Raw genomic sequence first — 18,440 nt, forward strand, 5'->3', positions numbered from 1 at the left:
TTGAAGCCACAGCCATCCTGCCTGTGGTTTTGGTGTGGAGTGTGGAGGACCAGGCAGCAGTTTGCACTGTGGGTCTGTGTAGGAGAGCGCACAAGCCTCAAACGTGTCGGAGCGATGCAACAGGGAGAGAAAAGGCATCCAACTGGCAAGAAGCCCGGCTCGATGAAAAAGAAGAGAATTGGAGGCTGGCGAGGCGACGACTGTTCCAGCGGTATGAATCAGCCTTTTCCCTTCGCTCAGACATTTCCTCATTTGCTTTTTCTCCTGTCACTCCCCCCCCCCCCCCCCCCCCCCCCCCCCCCCTCTTCAGGTGCACACAGAAATAAACATGACATACACAACAGGAAACGACAACTGACCATTAGTGAAGTGACTGATCTTCATATACTGTACATCACTCCATCACACACAGAAGGCCTTTCCAGTGGAAACAGCAAGGGAGCATTACCACATCCACAGCAATGAGTCATTAATGTCAGCCTCAGTCCAGAAAACTGTTTATTAGACCAGAAGGAGCTGCTGCACCACCACCTCTCACTCAGTTACCGTTCAACATTAACTCAACTTTTGAGCTGCTTTTATAATTAAAGTCGAGAAGTAAAAAAAAAAAGAAGGTATAAAACAAATCAAGTGTAATAAAAGTGAAACTTCTGACAAAGTCCTCAAATAAATGTTACAAAATGGCACGAAAGTAATAAGTTGTGAGTTAAATACTGTGATAAACTGAAAGTAGTGACAGAAAAACAGACATTAAACCCGCTTCTTCTACCAGTTATGACGTCTTTTACAAAACTAAAGTCAGCAGAAACGGTTATATAATAGTTATTCAAGGCACCAACTCAGAACAGTAAGTCGAACCCAGTTTGTCTGAAATCTCCTTAAAATGTGATCCTCCAAAACAACATGGAGTGTGAAACCAGAACCACATTTCGCGGGGCTGTTGTCCCCCCTCACCAAAATGAAGTTTTCCACCAACTTCAGCCCCTTTCCTCGCAGTCAGCTGGGTCAACAGTACACAGCCCTCCTCCATTTTCCCCCCTATTCCTGTGCAAAGAGAAGGAATTATAGCTTTAACGGGTAGTGGTTGATGTCTTGACAGGGGGATGATGGGAAGGGGAAATGGAAAATGTTACCCCTCTCTCTCTCTTGCATGGTCCAGTTTTCCTTGTCTCTCATTACACTCCCTCCCTCCTCTAACCCTCACTTAAATGTTCTTTCTTTGCTTTCACTCTGCTCCTTTCCCTTCCTCCTCCTCCTCCTCCTCCAGCCTTGGCTCCCCTTTATCGTCCTATAATGGAGTCTTTTTTGGCAGAATAAGCCCCCGATACTTCCTGGATGCCTGTGTGTTGAGCTCTCCAAGTATGGGAAAGAGGAGAGGGGACTGAGGCTTTCATACTGATCACTTTTAGGACTGTTTGCTCATGAATATGGAGAATACAAGCGGGGAGGAAAAGTAAACTCTATACGCTTCGTTCTATAAAGAAGGTGACAAAAACCAGTGGAAGACATTTTCAGATTACTTAAGTAAAAGTGTTAATACACACTGTGAAAGACTCCTCTACAAGTCCAATGATTGCATTCAAAGTGTTATTTAAGTAAAGTATGTTATCAGAATAAAGTACTTTCAGTTTGATAAGTAATGAGTCTTTCTGCAGTGCATGATGTTTTTAGATTAATATCACTGCTGCATTAAGTTGCATTTTACTGCTGTAGTTCTTTAAGGTTGTGCTACTTTTTACTCCTATTCCAGTTTATCCAAGAGGGGTTTCAAATAGTTTATGTAGCTTAAGAAGTAGGAGAATTGACTGAACACAAAAGGAACACTTCATCCTTTAGTTTATGAGAAAAATTCACCAAATTTGGAGATGCATGGTTTTCACTGGACAAATGTAGTGAAGTAAAAAGTACAATATACATTAGATTTGTACTGAAATACAGTAAAAGTACAGAACTTGATTAAATGCACTGACGAAAATAGAGGCGGCGTGGGAGAAAATAGAAAATGTGAATATGGTAGTAATGACAACGAGAGAAAAGCAGGAATGTGGCTCATTACGAGTTACAAAATGTCAAGTCAAAGTATTTAATGCTTTACGTAAGTCCCGTTTCAGAGCACATTTTGATAGAGCGACGCAGAGAACGAGCAGCGAGGGTTGTTTAGATATTCAGGATTAAGTGGACTTTGTAGGCAAGCAACATCCAAACCTCCGTTTTAACAATTCTCAGGGGAAAAAGAAGAATTTTCCCACAATACCAGTGAGCATTCCTAATAAAAGACAGTAAAGAGATGCCAGTTCTGTCAATCGGTGGGTTTAAATGCACGCAGTCTTACAGATACGGGTTTGTATCCCTGTAGAAGTTAATGATGATCTGAATGGATGCATATTCACATCTCAGTCACTTAAGTTAACTTTTATTATTTAGGAAGTCTCATTGAGATCAAGACCTGAAAGCACAAGTTCAGTGAGTGTGAAGTTGTAACACTGTCACTGTGATAAATAATCAAACCTGCTGTAGGTCACTGAACTATTATTCACAAACGCTTGAGGAACAACAAATCAAAAATCCTTTGTTGTCAAATGTCAAACTTCTCAAAATCTTAGGTTGATCAGTGCTGGTCATCGAGTCAGAGCGTTTGATTGATTGATTGCTGTCGGGATGTAAAGAGAATTTCAACAAATATAACCAAAAACTTTTCCACAACAACATCACCAACCCTAACTTTAATAAATGTAAACAAACTCTGCATCACTGTTAGAGATGAAGACGTCTGTTTACATGCAGATAAACAAACGCATGGGAAGGGTTTTCTTCACTGGAGGGTTGGGACTCTGCCAGCTGGTTGCTCAAAAACAATCCCTCATCTACTGTCTGGTTGTATTAGCTTCTCAGTTCTTACGCCGACAGTCCTGCAGACTCTTCGGTAAATATGCCCTGCTGTCCTGCAGAATGTCTGTGTAAACATAACCACTGCTCCAGCTGAGTTTCTCATTAGTCAACGCGACACAATCCAGCAGAACCCCTCTCCAATGCCCGCACAGAACAAGTGAAGGTATGATTCATTTAAACAAAGCGAGGCGAGGGTCCTGCTGCACGTTAGTGCAATAAACACAACTTGTAATCCACGGCAGAGCGCTTTTCTCCAGGCCAAATTTGGCCCTACTCTACCCCACTCTGTGTAATTATTGTCAAAGCAGTCCTTGTACTTTTCAAAGCTGTGGCAGGGCATATGTGGAGAAGAGGCAAAGGTAGAGGGGGGGGGGGGAATATGGACCCATGACGTGTAGCTCTGGCCTGCTTCTGCTCACATGAAGAAAGATGACTCTCAGAGGTCAGCATGAAATTGTTGGAATTGTTTTTCAGCTTGAAAGAAGACAACTGACTTCCATCCATGTGTTACGTCAGTGCTATTGAGTATCACATTTTCTCGTTGATCTCCAATGTACAAGACAGTCAAAAAAGTATTGATGAGAATTTTGAAGAATGCCACCCATGACCAATCTGGGTTCTCATAACCCCGACCCAGTGGACGGAGATCTCATCATGAAATGAAATCCAAACCTTGTGCGAATCTCCACTGCACACAAACCCCCTCGCAGAGCCAATCCTCAGGCTTCTGTAACATTAACCATTTAAAACTCGTCCATCTTCTGAGCTCCATGCAAATCTCCCTGCCAATTCAGAATTATTTGTTGGTAATATAACACTCCTGGGCTAAAGGGCGAGATTTGGTCGTGGAAGCTTTAGGGACATCCACAGTAATGTGTGGAAGAGTCGGCACTTAACGTCACCCAAAGCACTCTTCTCCTTTCTGTTCGGTTATTCATCTCAGTGCTGTGAATTTAAAATCAGATTTGCTTCTGTTTATTCGTTTTTCATGACATCATAAATACATATAACTGTGCACACCACAGTGTAGGGGAGGGAAATTGAATGAGGAAAACAAAACTGACAAAATGATCATACATGCGCCGTATACAATTTACAATAATCACGAGTGATCTTATTTTTGGTTCAGTGTTTGTTTTTCCATTTCCATCTTTGCAGAGTAGGTTTGACTCGATGTTTAGAGTAGGAGGCGCGTTACTGGAAGCTGACTGGTTTCAAGCTTTGGAAAATGTGGGCAATGAAAGTGAGAAGCTCCTTGGTGAGAAAGAGTGTGGCTGTTTAACTGCACGAGAGTGGTGGTGCTGGAAAAAATACAACGTTCTGTATAAATACATTTAAATCAAGGGGTTGCCCACTGTAAAGGTGTATTGTTTGCTTTTCATTGGATCCAAAAGTCTTAAATCAGCGTTCATTTTTAAAGTCAATTTTGCATGATTAGGCCAAAAATAATAATAACAGTTTTTCTTGTCACCTTTCAGCCTGCGATGACAAACACTGGGGGCCAAGTTGCAGTCAGCAGTGCAAGTGTGAGAACGGAGCTCTCTGCGATCCCGTCAAGGGGACGTGTCATTGTCTTCCGGGGTTCATAGGACGCTACTGCGAGGAGTCCTGTCCAGCAGGCACCTTCGGGAAGGGCTGTCTGCAGAGGTGCAAGTGTGGCACCGGAGGGTCCTGCGATAAAGCAACGGGAGAATGTTTATGTCGGGACCAATTCACTGGGACTTTGTAAGTGCACACAAACAAATATAAATAAAAAGAGCATTGCATAATAACAAAACACTGTATTGATCAGGGAGATAGGGACCAACATTGAACATCGTTTTAACGTTTACATTCTGTTTTTCTTTTACTCCAAAAATAAATGTAGTATTTTGGAATCATTTCCATCTTCAGTTTTAATATTTCTGAAATTTAGATTATATATACGGATTATTTTATGTTAAAGTCAAAATACTTATTCGTCAATCAGGGAGCAATTTGAAGCAAGCAGGTTTACAAACACATAAATAAGTTATCTGTCAACAAGACTAAGAGTCAACAGACATGTTGCTTCGAGCTCAGTGACAATGAATTGCCACGAATGTCTCATGGCATGTCTACGAGCCATTTTTAGAATTATGTAGCGGTAATTATTTCATTTAGGAGACAGTTGATACCTCATTACACTTGACTTCATTATCTTCATTTTCTCAGGAGGTCTGTCAGACACAGATTTGTCAGCTCTTACCGAGTTATTTGTTTCCACAACTTAATTTTAAGATGGAAAAAAGCCCCTGGTGTACTTCACTGTAATGAGTCATCTGTTACGCCCTGTGTTAGATGCCCCTGCACTAAATATGAGTGGAAACTCTTGTACTGCCCGTGTGCACACATCACTTGGCAACAATCATTATTGGATTAAGCTCCTTGATGAATTGTGTTTTTTTTAAAAGTCTGTCGATATAATTTCACCTCAAGGGTGTATTAGAAAATATAATATCCCAACATTGAGTTCTACAACAGGTAGTTTCAGCCAAGTAATCCGATTACTTGAAGACGCATTTCAACTGCGCTGCCGTAAAGTTGTTGTTCATCACGGAGCTATTTGTTTTTATTGTTCTCTCCTTTGAGTGCTTTTCTTCAGAGTAGTTTAGGAGAATATAAATGTTTTATTTGTTTGTATTAATTGTTAAATGCTGTCGATATAAAAAGGTAATTATGTTTGTATAGAATTGCTCTAGATTTAATGGATTTCAGTAGCACTCAGATATGTCTCTTATTCTCAGTGAGCTATAGACTCAATCACCACTTAACATTTACTTAAATAAAAATCTTTGAGATTACTTTTAAGTAAAAAAGAATTGCAGAATGGCCCATTTGTGAATAAAGGACATTATAATATTGTATTATTGATTAATTAATGTGTGCAGATGGTAAAGTTGGGACATTTATTAATTACTTTACATACGGGGAATTTTCCCTGCGATATTCTTTTTTTTATAAAGCACAATTTATTTAATTTATTATATTTTAGATTATTAATCTGAATCAGTGACTAAAGTTATCAGTTAACAGTGAAAAGTACAATAGTTGCCTTTTAAAAATTGTAATGGAGTAGAAGAAAACATTTACTTAAATCGTCAGGAATGTCCCTGGAGGACACACAGAGTGTTTCTGACTCTAGTGGTCCATTAAACGGTTATTAAGCATCGGCTCCATCCTCTCCCCCCCCCCCCCCCAGCTGTGAGAAAGCGTGTCCCAGGAAATGCCAGGCGCGATGCCCCTGCCAGAACGGTGGCATCTGTAAAGGCAAAGGGATCTGCGATTGCCCACCTGGATGGACGGTACGTTTTAAAGCTTGCACTGACACTAAACTTTGTTATCCGTGGAGTTTGCCAGACTTTGAATGAATGATTGTAAACCCAGAGAGAAAACTACGATTGTTTTCTGAGTAATCGTAAATTGTAAAGTTGCGATGTTGGTGTCTCATTCCAGTTTTGCAATGATGCATCTGCGTTTACTTGGCTTTTCTTTCTGCCTCAATGTTTTCTCCCTCGTTACTCTGCAGGGTGCAGTTTGCACGCAGCGATGTTCAGAGGGGAGCTTTGGACAAAACTGTGCTGATGAGTGCGTCTGCCACAACAGGGGCAAGTGTGACCCCGAAACTGGGCAGTGCCAGTGTGCTAAAGGTTTCACTGGTAACAGGTGTGTATGTGATTTATAAGGCTGCTTTTGACTGTTACTGTGCACAGGACCTTTTGCAAGTGAAGAACCAAAACACAAAGATAGTTTTAAAGGGGACATATTGTGTTCATTTTCAGGTTCATACTTTTTATTTTGGGTTACTACAAGAACATGTTTACGTACTTTAATGTAAAACAACAACATTCTTCTCATACTGCATCTAAATATACGTGTATTCACTCTCTGGCTGAAAGGCTCTGCATTAGCGTCTGTCAGTCTGAGCCCCCCCTACAGAAAAAGCCCAGTCTGCTCTGATTGGCTTGTGAGAAGAATTGCAAAGGTAGTTCTCACGACGTAGGTAGATAACTTAGATCGGGACGCTATATTCTACTGAGCCTGCATGTGACATAGGAAAGGGAAGCCACATCAGAATGGTTTGTTGAATCCCACGTTTTCAGCACAGTTTGTGGGTTGGTTGGCACTCCAGATAACCAAATGCATGTGAACAAGCACTGAATAGTGAGTTTTTCATGATATGTCCCCTTTAAGACTGCAATTGAAAGCCTAAGAAACCTTTGTTCAGTATTGCGTCTTCCTCATACACTTGATGTCCTTTGGTAACATCACAGCCAGGCTGGGTTGGTTAAGATGTCCCCTGTGGTGAACAGTTAACTGAGGTCTGATTGCATGATTTGTAGTCACTGAACTGTCAACCATTGCAGATTTTATGTCAAATAGAATAATTTAACAGACTCAACCAAGTAAAGCTTTGGCTAACATCAAGACTGACTCACCACAATATAAAATGGAAGTTTAAATTTGGTTTGTGGTTCATGTGCGGAGTAACATCAGACGTGTGCATTACTTTCCATTTTTTCCAGCTCTGCTGTGTTTCTATATGAACTACTGTGTTACTGCCCTCAGGTGTAATGAAGAATGTGCTGCAGGCACTTATGGTCAGGACTGTAAAGGAGTGTGTGACTGTGCTAACGGCGCACGCTGCTACAACATCGATGGAGGCTGCCTGTGCGAGCCGGGCTTCAGTGGTCCACACTGCAGGGACAGGATGTGTGCACACGGCAAATACGGCATGCACTGTGAACGCACTTGCCTCTGCCAGGACAAACACACACTCAGGTGAGTGGATGTTGTCAGAAGAAGCTATTCAAACATTTCTCTGAGGCAGCGCTGCTCTGGGAGTAAGAAATAATCTAATTTGGTCGAGCAAAACCTCAGTGACTGGAGTCAAAGAAACACCATTTTGGGCAAGTTAATGGGACAGCAGCAATGTTTTGCAATGGACAGGGATAACATTAGCTACCTGGTAACTGGAAAACAATTCATCTGGTCAAGATTTCCATTCCTTCATCATACTGAAGGTCAGCAGGCTGGTTTAGCTTATTGGCTAATAGTTGGAATGGAAGTTCTTTTTAGTCAGTTAGGGTTCATAATAATGACGCTACCTCAGCTCGTACCTGGTTTCGCTTTGCTTTCCTGAGGCTGAGTAGTTCAACACCCATGTTAAACCCACACAGGTGTTTTCAATTTGACCTGATTAGATCTCCTGTCAGGACTGTGTGGGCGTGTGCAGACTGTGCTTGATTGACATCGCCCTCGCTCTCCTGTTGCACCTGTGGTGCAACTAATCACCTAATCAACCAGAAGCATTGGAAACACCTGTGTGGTTGTTCATGTTTGCTAATTAGCTCAACTACAGTGATATTCTTCAGATTCTTTCAGTTTCACCAGTTGAGATGATTTTTCAACCAATGAGATTGTTTCACTCAAAAATGGAAGTAGCCCTATCAATAAAAGAATATATCATAGAAGTGAATACACACTAAACACCGAGGCCAAACGCCCTTCGCAATGTTAATGAAAGTGAAAAGTATTTAGTATCTGCCCCGTGATTTGTACCGTTATTTAATGGGTTCTTCCTTGTCCATGTTACACCCTTCCACCAAGTTTCATGAAAACCGGGTCAGTAGTGTTCGTATTCCCGCTGACAGACAGAAAATGGGACAAAAAGACCAAATCAATCAACAATTATCAGTGCTGCTCCCCACTAGGCTCAGCACTTTCTCACTGTTTCCATGATTTTTGTAGCGATTTCATCTTATTTACTTCTATTTTCTTTGTCCAGCTGCCACCCAATGAAAGGAGAATGCACATGCCACCCAGGGTGGGCAGGACTGTTCTGTAACGAGACCTGCGCTCACGGTTTCTACGGTCATGGCTGCCTGGAGCCGTGTCTGTGTGTGAATGGAGGGGTGTGTGATAGTGCCACCGGACAATGCCAGTGTGCCCCCGGGTATAAGGTGAGTGGTGGAGTTTAGCTGTGATTGAGTTAGTCAGTGGAAGAATTAATAAATGACCTTTGTGAAGCAATTAGAATGTATTTGTTATCTGCCTTCTAGATTTATTGTTGACGTTAATATATTGTATTATTGCAGGGGGCTCACTGTGAGAGTCTGTGTAAAAGTGGCACCTACGGCAAGAACTGCTCCCTGAAGTGCTCCTGTGAAAACTTTGTCGACTGCTCGCCAATTGACGGGGCTTGCTTCTGCAAAGAGGGTAAAAAGCGTTCACAAATACCTCGTCACTGTTAAAGAGGAAGTGTTTGATTGCTTGACAGTCAATTCTTGACCTATTGACACACTGATGAACGCATGACTGCATCACAATTGGTGGAATAACTTTCTATGAGACATTGGTTGACGGTCCTTCGTCTGTCCGCAGGCTGGCGTGGCCCGTACTGCTCCACCCCCTGCTCTGAGAGAACCTGGGGCCCAGGATGCAACGCCACCTGCCATTGCGCCAACAGGGCAAAATGTAATCCTGCAGATGGATCCTGCGTCTGCACAGCCGGTTGGCAGGGGGCGCGCTGTGACCAACCGTGCCCGGTAAATACCTGGATATTAAAACATTAAAAGCATCCTTGAATCTGTGTTATTTCCTGAAGCTTGCCTCACTTTGATGTACACTACAGTATATCAAGAATTTAGCTCATAAAGATGTTTGTCAGTCAAAAATGGGTAATCTGCAAATAAAAAAGTAGGTGAAATAAATATGCTTTATATACATGCGTACTAAAATTTAATTAAAACAAATCAAATAAAGGAATAACAAATGGAGGTGCAAAATAAAAATGAAGGTGCAATGTTTTAATGAAAAGATCAGTTTTAACGTGTGAAACGTCTTCTCTGTTTGTCTCCCCAAGCAACAGAAAATGTCCTGGACTCAAGCCACAGCATTGCATGAGAACACATGCCCCTTTGTAGAATAACACTGACTATAGAAGATAAGAATGATTCACTATAAGTGCATACTATGTCGAGCTGAGTGGACCGCTATCTTTGTTAACACATAATACACAAATCATAAGTGTGATAATTATCTGGAACATGTTGGACAGTCTGTAGAAATGTTGTCCAGCTTTTCATCCCTTACTTCACCCTCTGTATGCTTTAATCTGTGTGTTGGACGTGCGCCCCTCCTGCCTCTGCCATGCCAACCCACCAGGCTGTCTATACAGCGACACATTGCCAGTGTAGTATTTTGTCTGACTCTCACTGAGCTGGCCGAATGTTGAAGAGATTCCCCTGACAATTCTTTGCCCGTTGGCATTTGCTCACATGTGCAGATGGGCACGTTTGGGCCAGGCTGCCTGAAGAGGTGTGATTGTGTTCATGCCGATGTCCTGCCAAGCAACCACCGGGGAGTGCCGCTGTCTGCCAGGTTGGTGGGGTAAGTGATGACGTCCTTCTTGTATCGCTGCCTTGGCTTTGGTACCACAGATAAGTCTGGTCCAACAGCACACACCAACAGACTATGCTGGAAGCTACAGATATATTCATGTTTTACTTTATGGCAAATATTTCTTTAAATGTAGCATACAATGGAAATACTCAACGATAGTACAAGTACCTTAAAATTCTAAAGTCCAGGGAAGTATTTAAAACAGTCTTAGCTAGCAACTACCCTGTGATTATAAGTTAACTTAATTACTTTTGTCTTAATTATGAACCAAGTCTCTGCAAATTGATTTTCATACAGTTATAAAATGAATGGAAACCAATGTCTTTGCTATACATCAGTCAGTTTACACGAAGTTAATGGACTGAGAAATGCACTTACATATTATTAAGGAACCTTTCTACACATTGACTATGTTTCCTTTTGATGGTTGAATACATTTTGTTACATTTTGTTACTCCTATTAGAGTACATTTATGAATGCAGGACTTCTATTTGGATGGAGAATATATCCATTGTGTTATTGCCAATTTTCCTATGATATGAGTTCTTCTTACTGGACTGCATCTTTCATCCATTCTCCATTTCTTCCCCTCAAGGTTCTCGCTGCAGTGAGCCATGTTCAGAGGGCCTGTGGGGGCGCCACTGTAACCAGACCTGTTTCAAGCATTGCCCCAACAGTGACACGTGCATGAGGGAAACTGGAGCGTGTGTGTGCCGCCCAGGTTACTGGGGAGTCACCTGTCAGAACAGTGAGTGTTGTTTCAAAGATCACATCAAAGTGTGCTGGGTTGACTGTCACGGCTCACTCGTTATCCTTTTGTTTCCCAGAATGCAGAGCTGGTATGTATGGTGACCAGTGCAGCATGTCATGCCCATCCTGTGGCCAGTCGTACCGCTGCCACCATGTGACAGGAGAGTGTGACTGCCTACCTGGACACACCGGACCCAACTGTGATCAAGGTTGGCGCTAATAATTAGAAACCAATGTGCAAATCCTCCAAACTCATTTAATACATATGCACATTAGATGTTACAGAAATCTCCTACATTCAATCTCAATATAGTCTCGTGCAGGTAATTTTATACATGACATTGTGTGTTTTACAGTTTGTCCAGACGGCTACTACGGCAAACAGTGCGCTGACGTTTGTGTTAACTGTGCAAACAACTCTACGTGCGACCACCGGGATGGTCACTGTGAATGTTTGCCCGGCTGGACTGCCACTGACTGCTCCATACGTGAGTGCATCTTCATAGAGCAGCTAGAAGAGTACACCTGCATCAGTCACAACACCACATCGTAGAGGGACCTTTAGTGTTATTAACTTACTGGTATAAATGGCGCAAAAGCGTGTTATCACCAAGATATTGACAGATGTCATGCAATGCAGCGTTATTGTTGTAACTTTTTTTATCCTCGATCAATCTGCTGATTCTTTTCTCTGTACAATCTGTTTAACAGATGAAACATTCTGCTTTAAACTTCCCACAGCCCAAGCTGATATATTTTAAAAGGGCTTGCAAATATATTGAGGTTATTATCCTATACTATAATATGAGCAGCACATCCTCACATTGGAGGAGACGATGAAATGGCTGAAACAATGAATTGATTTTTAAGATTGTTGTAGATTAATCGATGAGCTCTACAGTTACTTAGATTAATTAAAAATATTAAGAAACAAGTTGTACTCCTTACACCCTCTTCCACTATTTGTCACAAATCAGGTGACGTTTGACCACACAAGTGGAGCATTATTATCTTTGCCTCAGTGCGTTACATGTGTGTAATACGTGGATGCTTTGTGTTTTCCAGCGTGTAGTTCAGGTCGTTTTGGTTCGTTCTGCACTCAGACCTGCTCCTGTCCGACCAACCTCATCTGTGACCGACACACGGGAGACTGTGTCTGTGAAAGTGAAGGAGATGAGTGTAAACAAGGTATAGATGCAAACAGGTTTCCCCATGAATAAAGGAGCAAACACACTGACTGAAAGGATAACTACTTCATGTCATGGCTGTCCTTGTTCCATCTCTGACCTGGAAAGTTAATGAAAGCTGCCGTACTTGATTTCTCGTTTCCACTTCCTGTTTGACAGAGTCGTCTGTGCAGTCAGGGAGCGTCATGGTTCCCCTTCCTCCTGGTGAGCGGGAGTCGTGGGGAGCCATCGGCGGCATCGTCGTGCTCGTCCTCCTGGTGGTCCTGCTGCTGGCTCTGCTGCTCCTCTACCGCCGCAGGCAGAAGGACAAGCAGAACAACACGCCGACCGTGTCCTTCTCCACCAGCCGCACAGTCAACTCTGAATACGCCGTTCCAGGTATGTCAATGTCATATACTGGATACTGTGGAAGCATCCTTATTAAAAATGCTCCGTTACAAACAAAAGTTCTGTGTTTAAAATCCTACTTTAGTAAAATGAAGAAGTATTATCAACTAAATGTACTGATAATACATATTATTATTACTGGTACATCAATGTGGAAGTAGCGTTTTAGTTGTAGAGGGTCGAGGTGGAGACTGTTTGAACATTTTATATACAGATAGGTTGTTTATTCCATTGGTTGCCAAACTCGAGGTCAGCCAAATCTGTTCTCTCCTTTAACTGCTGAGCTCCACCTGCCAGCTGCTGTCGAACACAGACACGCCCCTCCAGCAGAGGAAAAGCAGCATTTCCAATGTTTCCCAAAATACCTTTTTTTTTCTTTCTTGGCTCGCAGTTAAGACAAAAGAAGTAAAATACACAAAAGGGTGGAGGTTCAAAATGAAACAATTGATGAAATAATAGTATTTACAAAACAAATGAATGTAGATGTGAACAATCAGTAACATCTGTGGTGTATGTGAGTGCCAGGGGGAGAGGTATGTGTGTGTGTGTGTGAAGATGTTGCTAAAAGAAAAGACAAAACAAAGCAACCAAACCAGGAGACCCTGACCCTCCACCATTTATCGATTTTGTGCGATCCTCAAACCTCCGGTGTGTGTGTGACCCGGAAATCGATCTCAGCACTCCAAATCCTAAAATGCATCTTAAGGAGTGAATTGAATTAAAAGTATATATAGAAGTTTACATCCGACAGAGATCATAAAATACAGCAGTATAACAAAACAATGGACAGACGATGCAGCTGTGCCACTCGTCACATTGCTTTTTGTTAAATGCCTGTCGTCTCGACTCCTCTGTCCTCGTGTCTCTTCCTTCATTCAATTGTGATATTTTTAGAGCTTATGTTTCTCAAACTTTGGATCAAAATTCATATAAATCTCATTGCTGACGCTTTTTTTGCAAAAGCATGGTGCTATTTAATGAGTTATTCATTTTAAATTGATGATAAATGGTAATTGATATGCTTGCAAAAGAGTGAAATATGACGCCATGTAGTACCTTCTAGGTAAAATCTAGAAATAAATAAAATCATCATCATATTTTTATGTTTTCTAGATCATAATGTGGTTTTATATCCCACTGTTGTGTTCCGCGGCGATGCATTTTATTGACCTTGAGGTAATTTAATTGCAGCAGACGTGATGTGTCATGTGTTTGTTTTGGCTTTACAGATGTTCCTCACAGTTACCACCACTACTACTCCAACCCCAGCTACCACACACTGAGCCAGAACAGGCCTCCACTGCCACACCTCCCCAACAACCACGACCGCACCATCAAGGTGAGCGTCACCTCTGTTACATCAGTGCAGTGATCTCAGACTTTAGGCAGTTTTCAGATCAACAGTCGTGCAGCACTGGGAGAAATGTTATTTGTCAACTACAGCTGGCAACGTTTTCAGGGCCATGAAATCATAAACCGTAACGCTCACCCAGTAAGTCAAAGCTCTTTAGCTTTTGTGTCAAAGGCTTATTTTAACTTGGTACATTTGTTTTTTTGCATTTCTTAATGGTTTACTGTTCTGTCTGTCACACAGAACACCAATAACCAGCTGTTCTGCAGTGTGAAAAACATGGAGAGGGAGAGGCGGGGCCTGTTTGGGGTTGAGAGCAACGCCACACTTCCTGCAGACTGGAAACACCACGAGCCTCGCAAAGACTCAGGTCCGTCAGGGTGACTCTCCACTGTGTGATTCACATTCAGGAACAGACACTTCATCCATTTAGAGGAGACATTAATGCAGATGGACCTGCAGCGGTGAAATGAGTGGATTAACATTTACAAGCTAATAAACGTAAAGAGTTGCTTTGCTGACCTCCTGACCACAGCTACATAAAACATAATCTGTAAAACCTTCACTTTACTGCTAATATAATCTTCTGCTAACGCACCTACAAGTGTTTCCATATTCCGAGTGTCAGTGGAGGTTCTTAGTGTCCAATAAACAATAACATAATCATTCAAAGATACCTGTAAACCCCAGATGTAACAACATCACCGGAGTGTAAATTCATGCAGCTGAGGAGAAAACTTATTTTTTATACACCAAAGTTTATGGACCAACACATTTCCTTTAATAATAATAAACTTTATTCGTATAGCACCTTGCAGCCCAAAGTGCTTCACAGCAAAAACCTAACAATGAGACCGAATAAGAGCATTTACAGTACAATAATCAGTGTTGATGTAAATAATAGCATTAAAAATAGTTTAAGTCAACAATGCTCTTTTGATTTGAGACTATTAAAAACAGTAAAGACTTCATAAAAAGATGTAGTTGCATTGCCAGCATTAGCACACATGGTTTTGATTTTGTAAAGTTCCAAAGCAGATGATTTTGATTAGTTTGTCATAAATGAAAATGAAGACGGCAGATTTTTCTTTTATTGTTTACAGGAGCTTTTGGAATTGATCGCAGCTACAGCTACAGTGCCAGCCTTGGAAAATATTACAACAAAGGTAGTTCATCAGCCTATTTTCACCCTTTTCTCCTCTCCAATGACCTACGAGAAGTATGAATACCAAAACTACATCAGCAGGATTCTACATATAACTAATGTTATTGAATACTAGCGCACATTAGCATTTTCTATGGTAAAGTGTACAGACTATACACTGACGTCGATCCTGCTGTTGTGCCACATGTTTCTGACTCTCCACATGTACTTCAGATGTGTTTTAACTTCCCTTTCTTTGCGACCTTTGCAGTGACAGAGCTGAAGGACGCGGTGGCGGTGAGCAGCAGCTCTCTGAACAGCGAAAATCCTTACGCCACCATCAAAGATCCTGCCGGGCCTGCCCTTCTGCCCCCAGGAGTGCAGCTACATGGAGATGAAGTCAGCCGTGCCCCGAGAGCGAGCGTACACTGAGATCACTCCGCCACCGTTCAACACGACCACTTTACGCAGAGGTGAGCGTCACTTTAGACGTCCTTAGAAAACGTACTGATGAGTTTTACGTCACAAAAAAAGATGATATTCACGTTTTTTTACTGTTCTTCTTCTTTTTGCTTTTCAACCAGTGTGACTTTGAAATCAAATCTACCATCTGTCATCAGTATTACAAGAAAACATTCAGGTTGTTAGGAAGAGTCAGCAGAAAGATATTAAAGTATCATGGGAAATAATTTAAAGGAGACGACAAGAAGTGCAACAACACAAAAGTGAACACATCGTCCTGTGGAGTTTGATTTGAGATTTTAAATCGTAACTTTATTGAGTAGCTCCTGTAGAGATACAAACAACGATTATTTTTGCAATTTCATCTGCTGATTAATCATTTGGTTTATAACATGTCAGAACAATGTAAAAGATGTCCATCACAATGTTAATTTAGTCTAAACCAACAGTCAAAAACCAAACAATAAAGGCTTCCTGAAGGTGGAGCCTGATGAATGTTTACAGGGAAGAGGAAGAGAGAGGATGTTCTTTTGTTAGTCCAGCACCAGAAATACATCAACATGAAGTCAGACTAATAAATACTGATGGGCAGCATGTGTTATCGTAGGTTAGGAGAAACAAATACTTTGATTAATGGAAATATTTGCTCCATATGTGTCTTTTTCCTCTAGTGACGTAGAATATCACCATTTTGGATCCTGGATTCTGTAACAATGTGTGTGATGAAAAGCACTCCCCTCCATCAATAACTGTTATTTACACTCAATCTACTGGAAGCAGAAGACATTCATGTATATATATATATTAAAGGAATACTTTACCCACAAAATATAGTTTTAATATATTCATTACTTTAAAAAAGGTGTTCTGTATTTGCCAGGAAGAAAAATAATCAAACCAATTTCTGACAATTTAAGTCAACATTTTCACTAAACCAAAATATATAAAAGATGATCAGCAGATGTGGCATTTACAAAACATTAAGTGTGCATTGTGTGTTTAGTGCGTACGAGTTGAAGATGTTGATCCGTTCTGTACACACGACATCAGATGTTCTCCATTTCCCCCCCCCCAGTTGTTTTCTTATCTGAAGCGAGGGTCAAAAAAGGACAGAGTGTCGTGTGCTGATTATATTATAAATCAGATTACCTCGACTGCAAGACAAGAGCACCACACATAGTGTCTTTTTATCTCAGTGTGTTCATCTCTTCCCCCCCCCCCCCCCAGAGCGCCAGAGTTCCCTCGGTCACGCTCCACACGAGGACCCCCAGAGCCACTACGACCTCCCCGTGAACAGCCACATCCCGGGACACTACGACCTTCCACCTGTCCGCCGACCCCCCTCCCCCAGGAGAACAACTCAGTGACAGTCACAGCAGCAGAGCAAGTTTCCCCCCTCCTCACTTTAGGGATGATTTCAGGTCTGTGCTCACAAAGAAAGGGCAAACACTTTTACGCTCTTGTCTGACGATCAGAGCTGCAGACCACCCACAGAGCAGCGCCGAGGCATCCGTCCCACTGAGGAACTATTGTTTACTGTGGATGCCCCCCCCCCTACCCCACACTGCCCCTCTGTGGGCGAAAGTGGTACTTGCTTCACCGTGACAGACTTGTCATCCAGACTGGGGAGCCAGCGGGCTGCGGTGAGGAAGGCTGGACTGTGGCGACGCCAGCGGGGCTTCAGCTTCATTCACCTCCCACGGGAGAAACGCACCAGAAGACTTCACGGCTAAAAGAAGCAACTTGGGAACGTGTGTGTTTGAAGTCATCTAAACATGCTGTAATTCAAGTTCCCCACACGTCTTGCTTGCTACTGATCAGCTGGTGTGCATGTTCAAAAAAAAGCCCCTTTTATCTTAATCATCAAAAACGACTATGAAGACGTTTTAAGTTTTTATTTAGCTTTTTTTTGTTAAATTTTGATTTATTACGTTTTGAAAATCCAAAGTTTTTTGATCAGGCAGCTTTGGAGGAACTAATCATAGCTGGACTTTCTTTTGATTTGTTCATTGTTAAAACCTCAACAACCTCAAGAAAAGCAAGGACCTTTTAAAAGATGTCCTCTGATACGCGTTTGTTTTGTACAGCAAAGATACTGCCAGTCTCTCGTCTGAGACACATTATTAAACAATGTTTTTATTTCTGATATTCAGGTTTTAGGAATCTGGAGAATTCAGGTTGTTTCATCAACAAAGTCTTGTTGCCGAGATGAACAGCATTTTTATAGAAACCCACATCTTCTGTGTCCCCCGTTTAAACAATGGTGGCTCACTTATTGCTGCTGTCAGATGAACACTTTGTAAATATATTGTTAGTCACAGTTATGTGGAAGAACAGCCCTATTGTAAGATGTTTTAAGGGGTTTGTGACCGAAGAGAACACACATTTGCTCACAAATAGATGCCAAAAGTTTGGCGTAAGCACATACGCTGTTTATGTTGTGGAAAAAATAAACCAGCAAACGGGAAATTACAAGCCAACTCTAAGCAGCATTATGAATGTCAATAGTGTCCAACAGCAACTGTCGTCTTTGTGGTATTTAAAGGGCCGGTTCACCCAAAATACAAAGTCTCATTTAAGAGTACTCCAATTTAAAGTTGTCTTGTGTTGCCTCTAAATATGTTTAAATGCTATGCGTTTGTATCAAATGAAGTTAATTGTTTTATCAACTAGATAATAGAAACCTTGTGTACCAGAAAGAATGTACATTGTGCTTTAAATGCTATAGTTTTGGGTAGTCGCAGCTTTTTCTACATATGGAAATATATTTTTGAATGTAACCATGGGAACATGTGTGTATAATGTAAATAAAAATGGCTGCACTTCTCATCAGTGGTGTTGAATGAC

At 41.6% G+C, this 18,440-nt stretch overlaps 1 protein-coding gene across 1 annotated transcript; it reads left to right on the plus strand.

Annotated features, from left to right (window-relative positions):
• The first annotated feature begins 114 nt into the window (after positions 1 to 114).
• On the plus strand, positions 115 to 18,420 carry pear1 (platelet endothelial aggregation receptor 1). The gene is given in 21 exon segments (XM_029451116.1): positions 115 to 211; positions 4,368 to 4,614; positions 6,110 to 6,212; positions 6,437 to 6,573; positions 7,477 to 7,689; positions 8,696 to 8,870; positions 9,006 to 9,126; positions 9,292 to 9,455; positions 10,196 to 10,249; positions 10,251 to 10,299; positions 10,908 to 11,060; positions 11,140 to 11,271; positions 11,419 to 11,550; positions 12,128 to 12,250; positions 12,409 to 12,627; positions 13,866 to 13,975; positions 14,231 to 14,357; positions 15,091 to 15,153; positions 15,403 to 15,479; positions 15,481 to 15,604; positions 16,821 to 18,420. Coding segments are annotated over 21 exon segments (2,760 nt in total). The 3' UTR covers positions 16,961 to 18,420.
• The last annotated feature ends 20 nt before the right edge of the window (positions 18,421 to 18,440 follow it).

This window comes from Cottoperca gobio, chromosome 16 (assembly GCF_900634415.1).
Source record: "Cottoperca gobio chromosome 16, fCotGob3.1, whole genome shotgun sequence".
NCBI classification, from domain to species: domain Eukaryota; kingdom Metazoa; phylum Chordata; class Actinopteri; order Perciformes; family Bovichtidae; genus Cottoperca; species Cottoperca gobio.